At 43.0% G+C, this 14,512-nt stretch overlaps 1 protein-coding gene across 7 annotated transcripts in view; it reads right to left on the bottom strand.

The window, feature by feature from the left end:
- LOC123766497 (cadherin EGF LAG seven-pass G-type receptor 1) overlaps positions 1 to 14,512 on the bottom strand; it is a 52,510-nt gene that overhangs the window by 13,810 nt on the left and 24,188 nt on the right. For all 7 annotated transcript variants that reach the window (XM_069308317.1, XM_069308316.1, XM_069308315.1 and 4 more), the window contains 6 exons: positions 13,391 to 13,533; positions 10,162 to 10,333; positions 8,679 to 8,841; positions 7,260 to 7,404; positions 6,363 to 6,551; positions 3,479 to 3,753 (listed from right to left, as the gene is read on the bottom strand). In XM_069308317.1, the coding sequence (XP_069164418.1) occupies positions 3,479 to 3,753; positions 6,363 to 6,551; positions 7,260 to 7,404; positions 8,679 to 8,841; positions 10,162 to 10,333; positions 13,391 to 13,533 (1,087 nt within the window). The remainder of the gene's footprint in view (positions 1 to 3,478; positions 3,754 to 6,362; positions 6,552 to 7,259; positions 7,405 to 8,678; positions 8,842 to 10,161; positions 10,334 to 13,390; positions 13,534 to 14,512) is intronic.

Here is a 14,512-nt window from a genome sequence, read left to right on the forward strand (position 1 = left end):
GTATACAAGTCAAGGACACTGGCCTGTAGTTCAGTGCCTCTTGCCTGTCGCCCTTTTTGTATATTGGGACCACATTCGCCGTCTTCCATATTTCTGGTAGGTCTCCCGTCTCCAGTGACCTACTATACACTATGGAGAGTGACAAGCAAAGTGCCTCTGCACACTCTTTCAGTATCCATGGTGAGATCCTATCTGGACCAACACCCTTTCTAACATCCAGATCCAGCAGGTGTCTCTTGACCTCCTCTCTCGTAATTTCGAACTCTTCCAAGGCCGCCTGGTTTACCTCCCTTTCTCCTAGCACAGTGACCTCACCTTGTTCTATTGTGAAGACCTCCTGGAACCTCTTGTTGAGTTCTTCACACACCTCTCTGTCATTCTCTGTATACCTGTCCTCGCCTGTTCGAAGTTTCAATACCTGTTCTTTCACTGTTGTTTTCCTTCTGATGTGACTGTGGAGTAGCTTTGGTTCGGTCTTGGCTTTGTTTGCTATATCATTTTCAAAACTTTTCTCTGCTTCTCTTCTCACCCTGACGTACTCATTCCTGGTTCTCTGGTATCTCTCTCTGCTTTCTGGTGTTCTGTTATTCCGGAAGTTCCTCCACGCCCTTTTGTTCAGTTTCTTCTCTTCCATACATGCCCTATTATACCATGGATTCTTCTGTTGCTTCTCGGATTTTTCCCTTTGGGCCGGGATGAACCTGTTTACTGCCTCCTGACACTTTTGGGTAACATAGTCCATCATACCCTGTACGGACTTATCTCTGAGGTCTGTGTCCCAAGGTATTTCACTTACGAAACTTCTCATCTGTTCATAATTTCCCTTTCGGTATGCCAGCCTTTTGATTCCTAGTTCTTTTTTTGGGGAGATAACTCCTAGCTCTACCAGGTACTCAAAGTTCAATACACTGTGGTCACTCATTCCCAAGGGCGCTTCCATCTTAACTTCTCTTATATCCCAGTCATTTAGGGTAAATATCAAATCAAGCATTGCTGGTTCATCTTCTCCTCTCATTCTTGTTGGCTCTTTGGTATGCTGGCTTAGAAAGTTTCTTGTTGCCACGTCCAGCAGCTTAGCTCTCCATGTTTCTGGTCCTCCATGCGGGTCTCTGTTCTTCCAATCTATCTTCCCATGGTTGAAGTCTCCCATAATTAGTAGTCCAGATCCATTCCTGCTAGCAACAGAAGCTGCTCTTTCTATTATGTTAATGGTGGCCATGTTGTTTCTATCATATTCCTGTCTAGGTCTTCTGTCATTTGGTGGTGGGTTATATATGACTACGACTATAATTTTTTTCCCTCCAATTGTTACGGTACCTGCTGTGTAGTCACTGAAACCTTCACAGCCCTGAATATCCATCTCCTCAAAATCCCAACTTGTGTACTCACCTAGTTGTACTCACCAAGTTGTGTCTGCAGGATCGAGCATTGACTCTTGGATCCCGCCTTTCGAGCATCGGTTGTTTACAGCAATGACTCCTGTCCTATTTCCCTATCATACCTGGTTTTAAAATTATGAATAGTATTTGCTTCCACAACCTGTTCCTGAAGTGCATTCCATTTCCCCACTACTCTCACGCTAAAAGAAAACTTCCTAACATCTCTGTGACTCATCTGAGTTTCAAGCTTCCATCCATGTCCTCTCGTTCTGTTACTATTCCGTGTGAACATTTCGTCTATGTCCACTCTGTCAATTCCTCTGAGTATCTTATACGTTCCTATCATGTCCCCCCTCTCCCTTCTTCTTTCTAGTGTCGTAAGGCACAGTTCCCTCAGGCGCTCTTCATACCCCATCCCTCGTAGCTCTGGGACGAGTCTCGTTGCAAACCTCTGAACCTTTTCCAGTTTCATTATATGCTTCTTCAGATGGGGACTCCATGATGAGGCGGCATACTCTAAGACTGGCCTTACGTAGGCAGTGTAAAGCGCCCTAAATGCCTCCTTACTTAGGTTTCTGAATGATGTTCTAACTTTTGCCAGTGTAGAGTACGCTGCTGTCGTTATCCTATTAATATGTGCCTCAGGAGATAGATTAGGTGTTACGTCCACCCCCAGGTCTCTTTCACGCGTCGTTGTGTGTGTGTGTGTGTGTGTGTGTGTGTGTGTGTGTGTGTGTGTGTGTGTGTGTGTGTGTGTGTGTGTGTGTGTGTGTGGCCCATCCAACCAGGTCACCCCCAGGTCTCTTTCACGCGTCGTTGTGTGTGTGTGTGTGTGTGTGTGTGTGTGTGTGTGTGTGTGTGTGTGTGTGTGTGTGTGTGTGTGGCCCATCCAACAATTCTTAATCCGTCAAAATCTCCGCCCAGGCCAAGACACACACACATACACAAACCCACTGTCTAACTACCAGTGGGTTAGTGTCAATGGGTGTGTGTCTTGGCCTGGGCGGAGATTTTGACGGATTAAGAATTGTTGGATGGGCCACAAATATTGGCCGGGGAAGATCAATATTATGGGGATCTTGGGGAGTGGGGGGAGGAGGGGGAGCTGATTTCAAATGATGAACGTGACGGATCGATTGTGGAGTGAATTTTGTATTGGAGGGTGGGAGGAGGTGATGGGAGAGGGTGATGGGAGGGGGTGATGGGTGGGGGTGATGGGTGGGGGTGATGGGTGGAGTGTTGAGTGGGGAGAAAGCTTGAACAGTGGAGGGTGTGGAGAGAGTACGCCTTGGTGGGTGACAGTGGATGGCTGTGTTTTATGTGTATTAGCGTTCGAGAGCCTTATGGACAGTGCATTTGGATGTATATATATATATATATATATACCATTATGACAGTGATACAAACTAAAAACAAATGATTAATTACTATATCAAAACTACAGTAAAAAATGGACAAAAAAGTAATGTAGACGAAAATATTTAATTAAGTTATATTGCTTGGAAGTCGATAATTAATTTCGATGCAAGTGGTGTTTCACAATATACATATTTATTTAAGGTGTGTGTGTTAATTAGACAAGTTACACACGCAAGACTTCAGGGGCGCGTTGTGTTTACAATCCGCTCGTAAGACTATGCTCGTCCAAGCAGCGGCTGACCCCCCAAAGAATGCTTGTATTTCCTTACGTGGTTGAAGCATTTAGCGATTCGAGATGAGGACACTGTTCGACAAAGAATCGAACGTCATCAATTGTGAATCGTACGGCAAGTGTGTTCCAATCACAAACCAGCTTGTCCTCATGAGCAATGATCAAATGCTCGTTGATACAGAAAGCGAGCGGTGGCGGCCGTAGTGATGCAAGAGAGGACTCATGACCAGACAGTCCTGGTGGCGTCGCTGAGCGCGCAGGTAGGTAACCTGTCTTGGATACGTCTCCACACCAGTGTTAAAGTTACCTCCCTCCACATTATGTGGTTTGTCTTGGCTGATGGCTGTGTGTGGCATTGGTCATGGGTGTGGTAAGGGTATGAGGGGACTCGAACCCAAGTCCCAGATGGTGTTTATGATAAATTAGAAGCAAGAGTAATGGTACTTACTTATTAAGCTCATCGAGATTCATAATATGGTTGTTCTTATCAATGCTGTAGACGTGAACGTGGAGAGTGCTGGGCTCCAGAGCCCTGGTTGTCCAGTAGAGGCTCTGCACCCCGGCTCTGGCACTGGTGGTGGCTCCTTCCAGGATGGGGCTGACGTAGAGTTTAGAGACCTGCACGCCAGCTTGGTGTGAGATGTTGTTCAGGAACTGGTCCACTTGTGACACGTCCTCCTCCAGCACCAGGGTGAAGATGTTGTTCATGTCCAGCGGCAACACCTGTCATCAACACTCTTAACTCTGGGATTGTTTTAACACCTGATAAGAGACAAGCAATGTTAAATGCTCCATTTGTTTCCCTGCTTTCCCCTGATAATTCCCCATGTGTGTTGTAGCTCTCTCCACTGTTTATAATTGGAATCCTCAATGCCTTCATGTTCTCTACCTGTCCTACACAATTATTGCACCTGTAGGTACTAGTTGTGGATGGGATATGCAAAATGTAGACTGTTGTGCTCCATAAAAAGCTTCACTTTTGTGCCCCATAAAAAGCTTCACTTTTGTGCCCCATAAAAAGCTTCACTTTTGTGCCCCATAAAAAGCTTCACTTTTGTGCCCCATAAAAAGGTCCACTTTTGTGCCCCATAAAAGTCCACTTTTCTGCCCCATAAAAAGGTCCACTTTTGTGCCCCATAAAAGTCCACTTTTCTGCCCCATAAAAAGGTCCACTTTAGTACTATTAATTTTGTAGAGTGAACGAGAAAGAACAACGAAACCTAATTTGACATATTGTTGCGTGCGTTAGGCCTAAGGTTTCTCATTTAGGCCTAGGGCAGGCGAGGTTAGGCTGTTTCAGTTTTGATTAGTTGGTATATTTTGTGAAGAATTGGTTGAATTACCTGCCATTAGTAATAACACAACAGCCTAATTCTGGCATTAAATGTTTCTCCGTTTTAATACTGAGGTTAATGCTTACAGGTTCTTGGAGTATTTCTGTTAGATCAAATTTCTTGGATTAGTATAGTTATAAATCATCCCATTCACTCGAGCGTTCACAACGTCACTAAAGTGATGGTTTGTATTAGGTGCAAGTCTTGTATTAGATATACGTCTTGTAATAGTTGCAAGACTAGTATAGGTTAGGTGTTGCTGCAGAGGTTACTAGGCTTCTGGATTTCCAAAACCACTTGAAATTTGACAGTTGTCAAATACCATGATAAAGAGTTGACCAGACTGTGTTAGTCTGTACTATTACGTACACTTGGAGATGAGACGTCTCTTACAAGTTCATATACGCTATGTTAGCTCGGACGAAGGCAGTTCAAAGAAAGAAATTTGACTTCGTTAGAACAAAGACAATTCTGAAAACAAGCTCTAAAATTTTTATGTATAGATTTACAAGTAAATCAAATCACAAGGATTTGATTTACAAATCAAATCCTTATGATTTGTACAAATAATTGAAGTTGTGGAGTTCAGAGGTGGTTCGCCATAAAAAAAATAGTTTACAATGAGAGGAGTGAAGCTTATATTGGAAAATATGGCCATGGCTACTTAGCATGTGGAAAATATGGCCACTTAGCGTGTGCAAAATATGGCCACTTAGCGTGTGGAAAATATGGCCACTTAGCATGTGGAAAATATGGCCGGGTCATGGCCACTTAGCGTGTGGAAAATATGGCAGGATCATGGCCACTTAGCGTGTGGAAAATTAATATTTTAGTAAAGTGGTCCGCCATAAAGTGTTGTTGTGTAGAGCTCCACGATGTCGGAAATATTAATGGAGATTACCGGGGCAGATGTGTTGGGGGGATGAAGTCAGGGAGGACGGTGTTGTTTCCGTCTCTGTCAACCTCAGGGCGTCCAGGGATGACAGGTGCTGTCACAGCTTCCTTTTATTAGACAGTTTTGATTATGGGGTGATATTCCAGTGATGGGGTGTGCGCGTGTGTGTATACGTGCTGTGTGAGTTGTTCTTGTTGGTGTTGCACACCTGTGGTGTTCTCTTTGCACTCGTCTTATAAGGTGTCCTTGTTTCTTTGTGTGCTACGCGAGGTGTCCTCATTGGACGCAGATGAGAGCGACGACGTTTTGGTCCCGCCTGGACTGCCCATCGAGTCTAAACTACGATAGAAGATGGAGGATATTATTATAAATAGAAAGTGAACTCTGAAGGGAAATACCGGTGTACGAACTGACCGTTCTGGCTGTGTCAGTGTTTACCACTTTGTACTCTACTATCCTCTGTTCTGTACTCTACTATCCTCTGTTCTGTACTCTACTATCCTCTCTTCTCCAGCTCCCACTTCCTCATCGGCTGGTTCATCGTTTCTCTTATATATTCTCTTCTGTTTCAGGTCGCTGACCCATGTGCCATACGTTAAAATATACATATTTATGTACAGACGAGGAGTCGCAATAACGTGGCTGAAATATGTTGACCAAACCACACACTAGAAAGTGAAGGGACGACGACGTTTCGGTTCGTCCTGGACCATTCTCAAGTTCAGAATCGAGTTGAGCATGGTCCAGGACGGACCGAAACGTCGTCGTCCCTTCACTTTCTAGTGTGTGTGATTTGGTCAACATATTTATGTATTTGTTTTTATGAATTTATACATTTACGCTTTATTTTGCATAGATTATATGGTATAATATCTTCTGACCGTATTGTGATTAGAATTAATTGATGTGGGAGATTGTCGTCAACTTGATATTGACTGGGAGAAAATCAGTAGGAACTATAAGGATTCGAACCAGCATACTGGGTACTCCCAAACCACCCGCCCTAAATCACTAGGCTACAGCCACACGCCTCCTACTAATTTCCCCCATTGATATATTACGTTAATGTGATATCTTTGTGCATTTGACTGGGAGAGTTTTACCTTGATGCTGGCTTCTTGAAGTTGTTTCACTCCATCTGAGGCTGTGACGACGAGAGTGCACTCCGTGTTGCACAGGAACTCCTTCTCAACATAGACGGCTCCTGTGTCGTTTTCCACCCGAAAGGTTCCACTGGGATTACTGTTTGCCAGCCCGTAGGTCACGGTCCCCACCGTGTCCTCGTCCGTGGCCTGGTAGGACAAGGTTATAGCTTAGTAGCTATTACTCGGGATATGTGATAGAGGTAAATACTGGGATTATATGACAGTGACAAGTATTTGGATTGTGGGACAGTGGTAAGTACTGGGGTTATGGGAGAGTGGTAAGTACTGGGGTTATGGGAGAGTGGTAAGTACTGGGGTTATGGGAGAGTGGTTAGTACTGGGGTTATGGGAGAGTGGTAAGTACTGAGGTTATGGGAGAGTGGTAAGTACTGGGGTTATGGGACAGTGGTAAGTACTGGGGTTATGGGAGAGTGGTAAGTACTGAGGTTATAAAGCAGTGGTAAGTACTGGGGTTATAAAGCAGTGGCAAGTAGCTGTTCCACTATTCTTTAGGTTTAAAGTCCAAACAATCCCAACAATGAAGTCCATTTTTCATATATTTAAGTTAAATTTGAAGGTCTATGTAAGCCTTGTTTGAATATTCCAATCCATTCACTCACGAACAATTCAAGTTACCAGTCATAGCTAACAATCTTGGTAAGTAATTATTTCGTTATAAACTGCACCGTGCTGCTATAGTTGCTGTGCAGCAGATCAAATATCATTACATAACTGTGCAGCCTAACGTTGCTGAGCAGTATATGGCAATGTTATCCTAATTTGATCATTGGTTCACAGGCACTGGTTTAAGGGGTCCTTGTGCTGGTTGGTTACTTGTTACTGACTGGTTCTTACGGCAAGAGTGATGACGGGGCCCACTACGCTCTGAAGGGCCTGATCCACCGGGTAGGCGACGGTGGCGTTTGGGGCTCCTGGCACCACGAACTGCGGTTGCATGTCGTTAACGTCGTCCACTGTGATAACTACTAGACCCTGACTCCTGAAAGATATGTAAATTATATATATACGAATTTATGTATGTATAAGCCTATACTTGCATAAACCACAAGTGAAGATTAACAATCTTAGGACAACACCCACCAGTGGGCCTCGAACCCAGAAAGCACAACTACCTTCCAGTAGCTGCCATAACTAGTACGCCTTAACCCACTACACCATCAGACCCTACAAAAGAAGTAGAGACTTCGAGATATATCTCGAGATATATCTCGAAGTCTCTACTTCTTTTGTAGGGTCTGATGGTGTAGTGGGTTAAGGCGTACTAGTTATGGCAGCTACTGGAAGGTAGTTGTGCTTTCTGGGTTCGAGGCCCACTGGTGGGTGTTGTCCTAAGATTGTTTATGTATGTATATGTATTTATATATGTACTAGAAGGGGATGTTAACCTGCCATTTGGGCGAGATGGTTGAGGCTGACAGTCCCTAAGTGGGTACGTCAAGGCATAGATGACATACGTCTCTTTCAAGATGTTTAGTTTAGTGTTAGAGAGTTCTTGAGTAAGTTGGCGGTTTTCTTACTCCTTTTTAGTAAATTGTGAACTGCGTGCTCTGATTAGTGTCAGTAGGGGTCACGTTTATGTTAATGTCTTTCAAGACTCTTTCTTTGTTTCGTGAGACGTTGAGAGAATTTTCTGTGGAAAATTTACCAGGTGGGACGGAATCTTAAGTGTGGGCATTGGGGGGTTCACCTTCCATTCAATTATCTGTTCAACCTATCCGTTATTATATCTATTGATGACAAGCGCCTGCCTTCCTCTACTGAATTCCTCGTCAACCTGCTTGAATTTAACTGGAGCTGTGTGAGAGAGCACAGTTAACATAGGCGGCGACAACACCTCGCTTATACCCTAGCAGCAGTATAAGCGTTATACTAGGTAACATATATATATGTTACCTAGCAGTAAAATAGGTACCTGGGTGTTAGTCAGCTGTCACGGGCTGCTTCCTGGGGTTGGAGGCCTGGTCGAGGACCGGGCCGCGGGGACACTAAAAGCCCCGGAATCATCTCAAGATAACCTTACCCTCGTCAGGACACTCACTTCTACCATTAAGGCGCATCTCTGTGTTGGTTCTCTTAGTATAGACTGTCCGGGAAAGCGATTCATTTGCGAAACTATTAACATCTAGCAATACCTTCACTCTCCATCTCTTAAAGTGAAATTAAGTTCGGAACTTGGCTGGAAGGCTTCCAAGCGTTCTGTGTCAGGTATCTGCAAGAATGTCATCTTATCTAATGTTAAAATCCAAACCTCACCTGAGTAAGTTGTCTCCATTGGAGTTACTGATCTCGCTGCAGTTGTTGATCTTCACATCATAAGCCTCAATTTTGAGTGTAATCTGACGTGTCTCTTCGAAGTCGAGGGCCGCGATCTTCTTCAGCACCCAGGTCCCGTTTTCCAGGTCCAGCTGGAATTTATCTGGTGAGGAGAGACTGTATGTTTCTCTTACATTAAGATATGTGCATGTGTGTGTTTGTGTGTATATGTATGATGGATATATATATATATATATATATATATATATATATATATATATATATATATATATATATATATATATATATATATATATATATATATATATATATATATATATATATATATATAGGTAAGTACATAGGTATGACGTCGACCAAGCTGACGAGGCGTTTGACATGCCATCTTCAATCTGGTGCCCCTAGGAATCACATGAGACAAGCCCATGACATTACTCTAACAAGAGAAATGTTGAACAAGAACACTTGCATAATAGACAAAACCCAAGATTCAAGAAGATTACAAATTCTTGAGGCAATTCACATAAGAATAGAGCGACCTACCATGAACACCCAAATCACGGAACTATTTACTCTACCCACCATGAGAGTAAGGACAAGACAAGAACATATCGATGCCAACACAGAAGACAATGTCCAACATAACAGGCCAATTACACTGGATTAATCTTTGTGTTTAGATAGGAGATGCCTCGTATGGGCCAATAAGCCTTCTGCAGCCCCTATGTTTATCCCTTATGTATCCCCCCATGTTTTCACCTTCATTGTATTATCACCTGACCTAATGCGGGTATAAAATCAACTAGTATTGTAAGATCTGTTCACTTGAGAATGAACCATGGAGGTTCGAAACGTCGTGCAAATTATACAAATAAGTGTAATACACTCTATAGTAAATCACTTCTTTTCTTCACCTTAAAAGTACGAAAATGAGTTTTGGAGAACTCCTATTTCAATTAAGCCCTGATGCTAAGAAAATAGTTAGAGGGATAGAAGCCCTAAACCAAAAAATAATAAATACAGAATATGCGGTCATATTCAATGAAACATGTTTGAAAGAAAACCTGCTGCCAGTATACACCAATATATATATATATATATATATATATATATATATATATATATATATATATATATATATATATATATATATAAATGCATATATATGCACGTGTATGCATGTATAGAATCAACACCATTACAAAAACTCTCAAATCATTCCTCGCTGAACCTACAAAAAGGCGTTTAGTTGACTTACGTAGATGAAGAGTCATAATAACGTAGCTGAAAAAAACTGTTGACAAAACCACACACTAGAAATTGAAGAAACGACGAGGTTTCGGTCCTTCCTGGACCATTCTCAAGTCGATTGTGGTGATGGTCGACTAGGTAATGGTCCAGAACGGACCGAAACGTCGTCGTATCTTCACCTGGTGTGTGGTCTGGTCAACAATTGCCTTACCTTTCTGTTGTTGAGGCTGGGCCTCTATAATACACATGGCCTCAGTATAGCCCTCGGTGTTGATAACAGCCACAATCTCCATCTGAGCGTTGTCCTCCCGCACGTGCGCCGTCACAAGACTGTTGGTTATAGTGGCGTTCTGGGCCGAGGTTGACACCACCTTGATCGTCACCTGCGGGGCCGCCAACACATACTATAATACCCTTGTTACACACCTTGTAAAAAAATCAATCAATTTTGCACTCTGAATATAAACAACGTAAACTTTATATATTTTAATACAAATTATTACTAGTGTTATTTGTATTATTATTGATGTAATAATTTGTGTTATTAGGTACGCCAATAAAGATTAGGGATCCTGGTAGAAGAGGTACCGTTAAGTAGGCCATTAACGGGAATACTATTAGGTATTCGGGCGCCTGACAGCTGAGTGGACAGCGCTTCGGATTCGTAGTCCTGAGGTTCCAGGTTCGATCCCCGGTGGAGGCGGAGACAAATGGGCAAAATGTTTGTTTCACCCTGATGCCCCTGTTACCTAGCAGTAAATAGGTACCTGGGAGTTAGACAGCTGCTACGGGCTGCTTCCTGGGAGTGGAGGCCTGGTCGAGGACCGACCAGGGACACTAAGTGTCCCTTAGTTCGGGACACTAAGCCCCGAAATCGTCTCAAGATAACCTCAAGATAACCATGTCACGTGACGTGTCCCCGGCGACAACCAGTTGCCATATAACACGTCACTTGTGCCACACACGGACACCATCCCACCAAGACCCCCAAGTTACTCTCCCAAGACGAAGGATGGATAGGCTGCCTATTCCAAAGCTTTTGATAACGTTCCTCATACCCGACTAGTGCACAAAATGAACAGACAAAGATAACAAAAGACACTGAATTGGGCAAGGGAGTACCTGACGAACAGGAAACAAAGTGTCATAGATATGAAGACTTTCACTATGGACGGGAGTTAAAAATGAGGCCCTCAGGGCTCGATCCTAGGACCAATAATCTTTCTAGTTTTTATAAATGACCTTCCATGTAAGTTCAACTTACAATGTAAGTTCAACTTACCATGTAAGTTCAACTTACCATGTAAGTTCAACTTACAATGTAAGTTCAACTTACAATGTAAGTTCAACTTACCATGTAAGTTCATGCTAGACAGTGTTTGTAGATGACGTAAAGCTCATCACGGGAATAAGAACTGAAGAGGACAGTTAAGCTGAAGGAAGACCTTGGCAAACATCAAGATTGGGAATATAAATGGCTAATAGAATCAAATTCTAACAAGTGCAAGGAAATGATGATAGGAAAGGGAGATAGAAGACCTGTAGGACACTAAACCATAAAGGAAGACCACTGCCAGAAATAATAGAGCAAGTTAAGAGTGGATATAATCCCGAGTCAAACACCACAAACTCAAGATAACGCCAGCACCGTATAGGAATTTACTAACAATAAGAACAGTGTAAGAAACTTGAGAAATTAGGAAAGTAGGAACTATACAGCATCGGCATGGAACCTGCACCGCGCGAAGTACACAAACATAAACTTATAAATAAATAAATAAATAAATAAATAAATAAATAAATAAATTAAATAAATAAATAAATAAATAAATAAATGTTTATTCAGGTAAGGTACATACATACAAGAGATTTTACAAAAATTGGTAGATTTATAGATAGAGCTAGTACATACAATGCCTAAAGCCAGTACATACAATGCCTAAAGCCAGTACATACAATGCCTAAAGCCTAAAGCTTCTTAAAGTATAGAGGTTTACAGGAAGACAAGCACCAGACTTGAGAGGACTTGCATATGAGGACATGTCAAGGGAAAGCAACCTCACAAGCTTGAGGGATAGAAGAAACAGAGTAGCCATGTTCACTATATACAAGGTAGTCAGGAGAATAGACTAGGTTAACAAGGACAGCCTATTTAAATTAAGAGGAGATAGAAAAATAGTACCAAGGTCACACACATTGTGCATAAACCGATCCCCATATTACAGCCCCCACCACCTTAAGACCCTATATTATAGACCCCACCACCTCAAGAGCCCATATTATAGACCCCACCACCTCAAGAGCCCATATTATAGACCCCACCACCTCAAGAGCCCATATTATAGACCCCACCACCTCAAGACCCCATATTATAGACCCCACCACCTCAAGACCCCATATTATAGCCCCCCACCACCTTAAGACCCCGTATTATAGATCCCACCACCTCAAGACCCCGTATTATAGACCCCACCACCTCAAGACCCCATATTATAGCCCCCCACCACCTTAAGACCCCGTATTATAGATCCCACCACCTCAAGACCCCGTATTATAGACCCCACCACCTTAAGACCCTATATTACAGCCCCACCACCTTAAGACCCTATATTACAGCCCCCACCACCTCAAGAGCCCATATTATAGACCCCACCACCTCAAGACCCTATATTACAGCCCCCACCACCTTAAGACCCTATATTACAGCCCCACCACCTTAAGACCCTATATTACAGCCCCCACCACCTCAAGAGCCCATATTATAGACCCCACCACCTCAAGACCCCATATTATAGACCCCACCACCTCAAGACCCCATATTATAGACCCCACCACCTCAAGAGCCCATATTATAGACCCCACCACCTCAAGACCCCATATTATAGCCCCCCACCACCTTAAGACCCCGTATTATAGATCCCACCACCTCAAGACCCCGTATTATAGACCCCACCACCTCAAGACCCTATATTACAGCCCCACCACCTTAAGACCCTATATTACAGCCCCCACCACCTCAAGACCCTATATTACAGCCCCTACCACCTTAAGACCCTATATTACAGCCCCTACCACCTCAAGACCCTATATTACAGCCCCCACCACCTTAAGACCCTATATTACAGCCCCCACCACCTTAAGACCCTATATTACAGCCCCTACCACCTTAAGACCCTATGTTACAGCCCCCACCACCTTAAGACCCTATATTACAGCCCCCACCACCTTAAGACCCTATATTACAGCCCCCACCACCTTAAGACCCTATATTACAGCCCCCATCACCTTAAGACCCTATATTACAGCCCCCACCACCTTAAGACCCTATATTACAGCCCCTACCACCTTAAGACCCTATGTTACAGCCCCCACCACCTTAAGACCCCGTATTATAGACCCCACCACCTTAAGACCCTGTATTATAGACCCCACCACCTCACCTGAGCCCGATCCTTGAGTTGAGGTTCGCTGATGGAGGAAGCCACAGCGACAAGCTCATAGATCCTGGGTGGTGTGTAATCCTTTTTGGTGGTGATCCATCCGCTTGTTGGGTTTATGGCGAAGTAATCATCGTCTCCACTCTCTGGGGATCATGGAAAACATGTGGTGAATGTGTATGATACGTGTATTCACCTGTGCTTGCGGGGGTTGAGCTCTGCTCTTTTGGCCCGCCTCTCAACTGTTACTAATTAATTTTTTTTATTTTTTTCCCACAACACACACACAGGAAGCAGCTCCGTAACAGCTGTCTAACTTCCAGGTACCCATTTGGTGATAGGTAACAGGGCATCAGGGTAAAAGAAACTCTGCCCATTTGTCTCTGCCAAGTCAAGGAATCGAACCCGGATTACGAGTCCCGAGCGCTGTCCAATAAGCTACCAGAACCCTGTATGTGTGTGTGTGTGTGTGTGTTTAATTTATTCTTTATTTCACACCGATATTTCTATATGAATATAAATTACAAAGTATATTTTTTTAAGTTGATATATATAAAACAATATTACTGCATTGGAAAACAAGAAATGGTTAACCATACTCGGCTGACATTGGGCTGACAGTCAGCTGACATGAAGCGTCTTAATCAAGATGGTGTACCAGCTTCCCAAGCCAGCGTGGATACATAACAACAGTTTTAGAAACTTTTTTTTGCTATAAGTTGAATATGACCCCTGGAAATTCAGCTTATGATCGCTGAGGACACCAAGGCATTTGCCATGCACTTGATCACAAAAACAAAATCTATATAAATGATTGTACATTTATAAAGAGGAAGGTTTATAACAGCATTATAATTATATTAATTACATGTCACAATAACCACATATGTAGCCTGTGCTGCTGTTATTGTGACACATATGTAATTAAGGTACTGTAATTTTGTGTCAACTTTCCAAATTGTAAATGTACAAATGTTCATGAATTGAACTTTTGTTTTGATTTGATTTGACGCGATTGTGTTGTTGTTTCAAATTTAGCTACTCAGACCGAAGTGTCCATGTAGCACGGGCTATAGTGAGCCCGTAACTCGTTTGTGACATGAGTAGTCTTATATACACACACTG

The sequence above is a fragment of the Procambarus clarkii genome, chromosome 62, assembly GCF_040958095.1.
Source record: "Procambarus clarkii isolate CNS0578487 chromosome 62, FALCON_Pclarkii_2.0, whole genome shotgun sequence".
Taxonomy (NCBI): domain Eukaryota; kingdom Metazoa; phylum Arthropoda; class Malacostraca; order Decapoda; family Cambaridae; genus Procambarus; species Procambarus clarkii.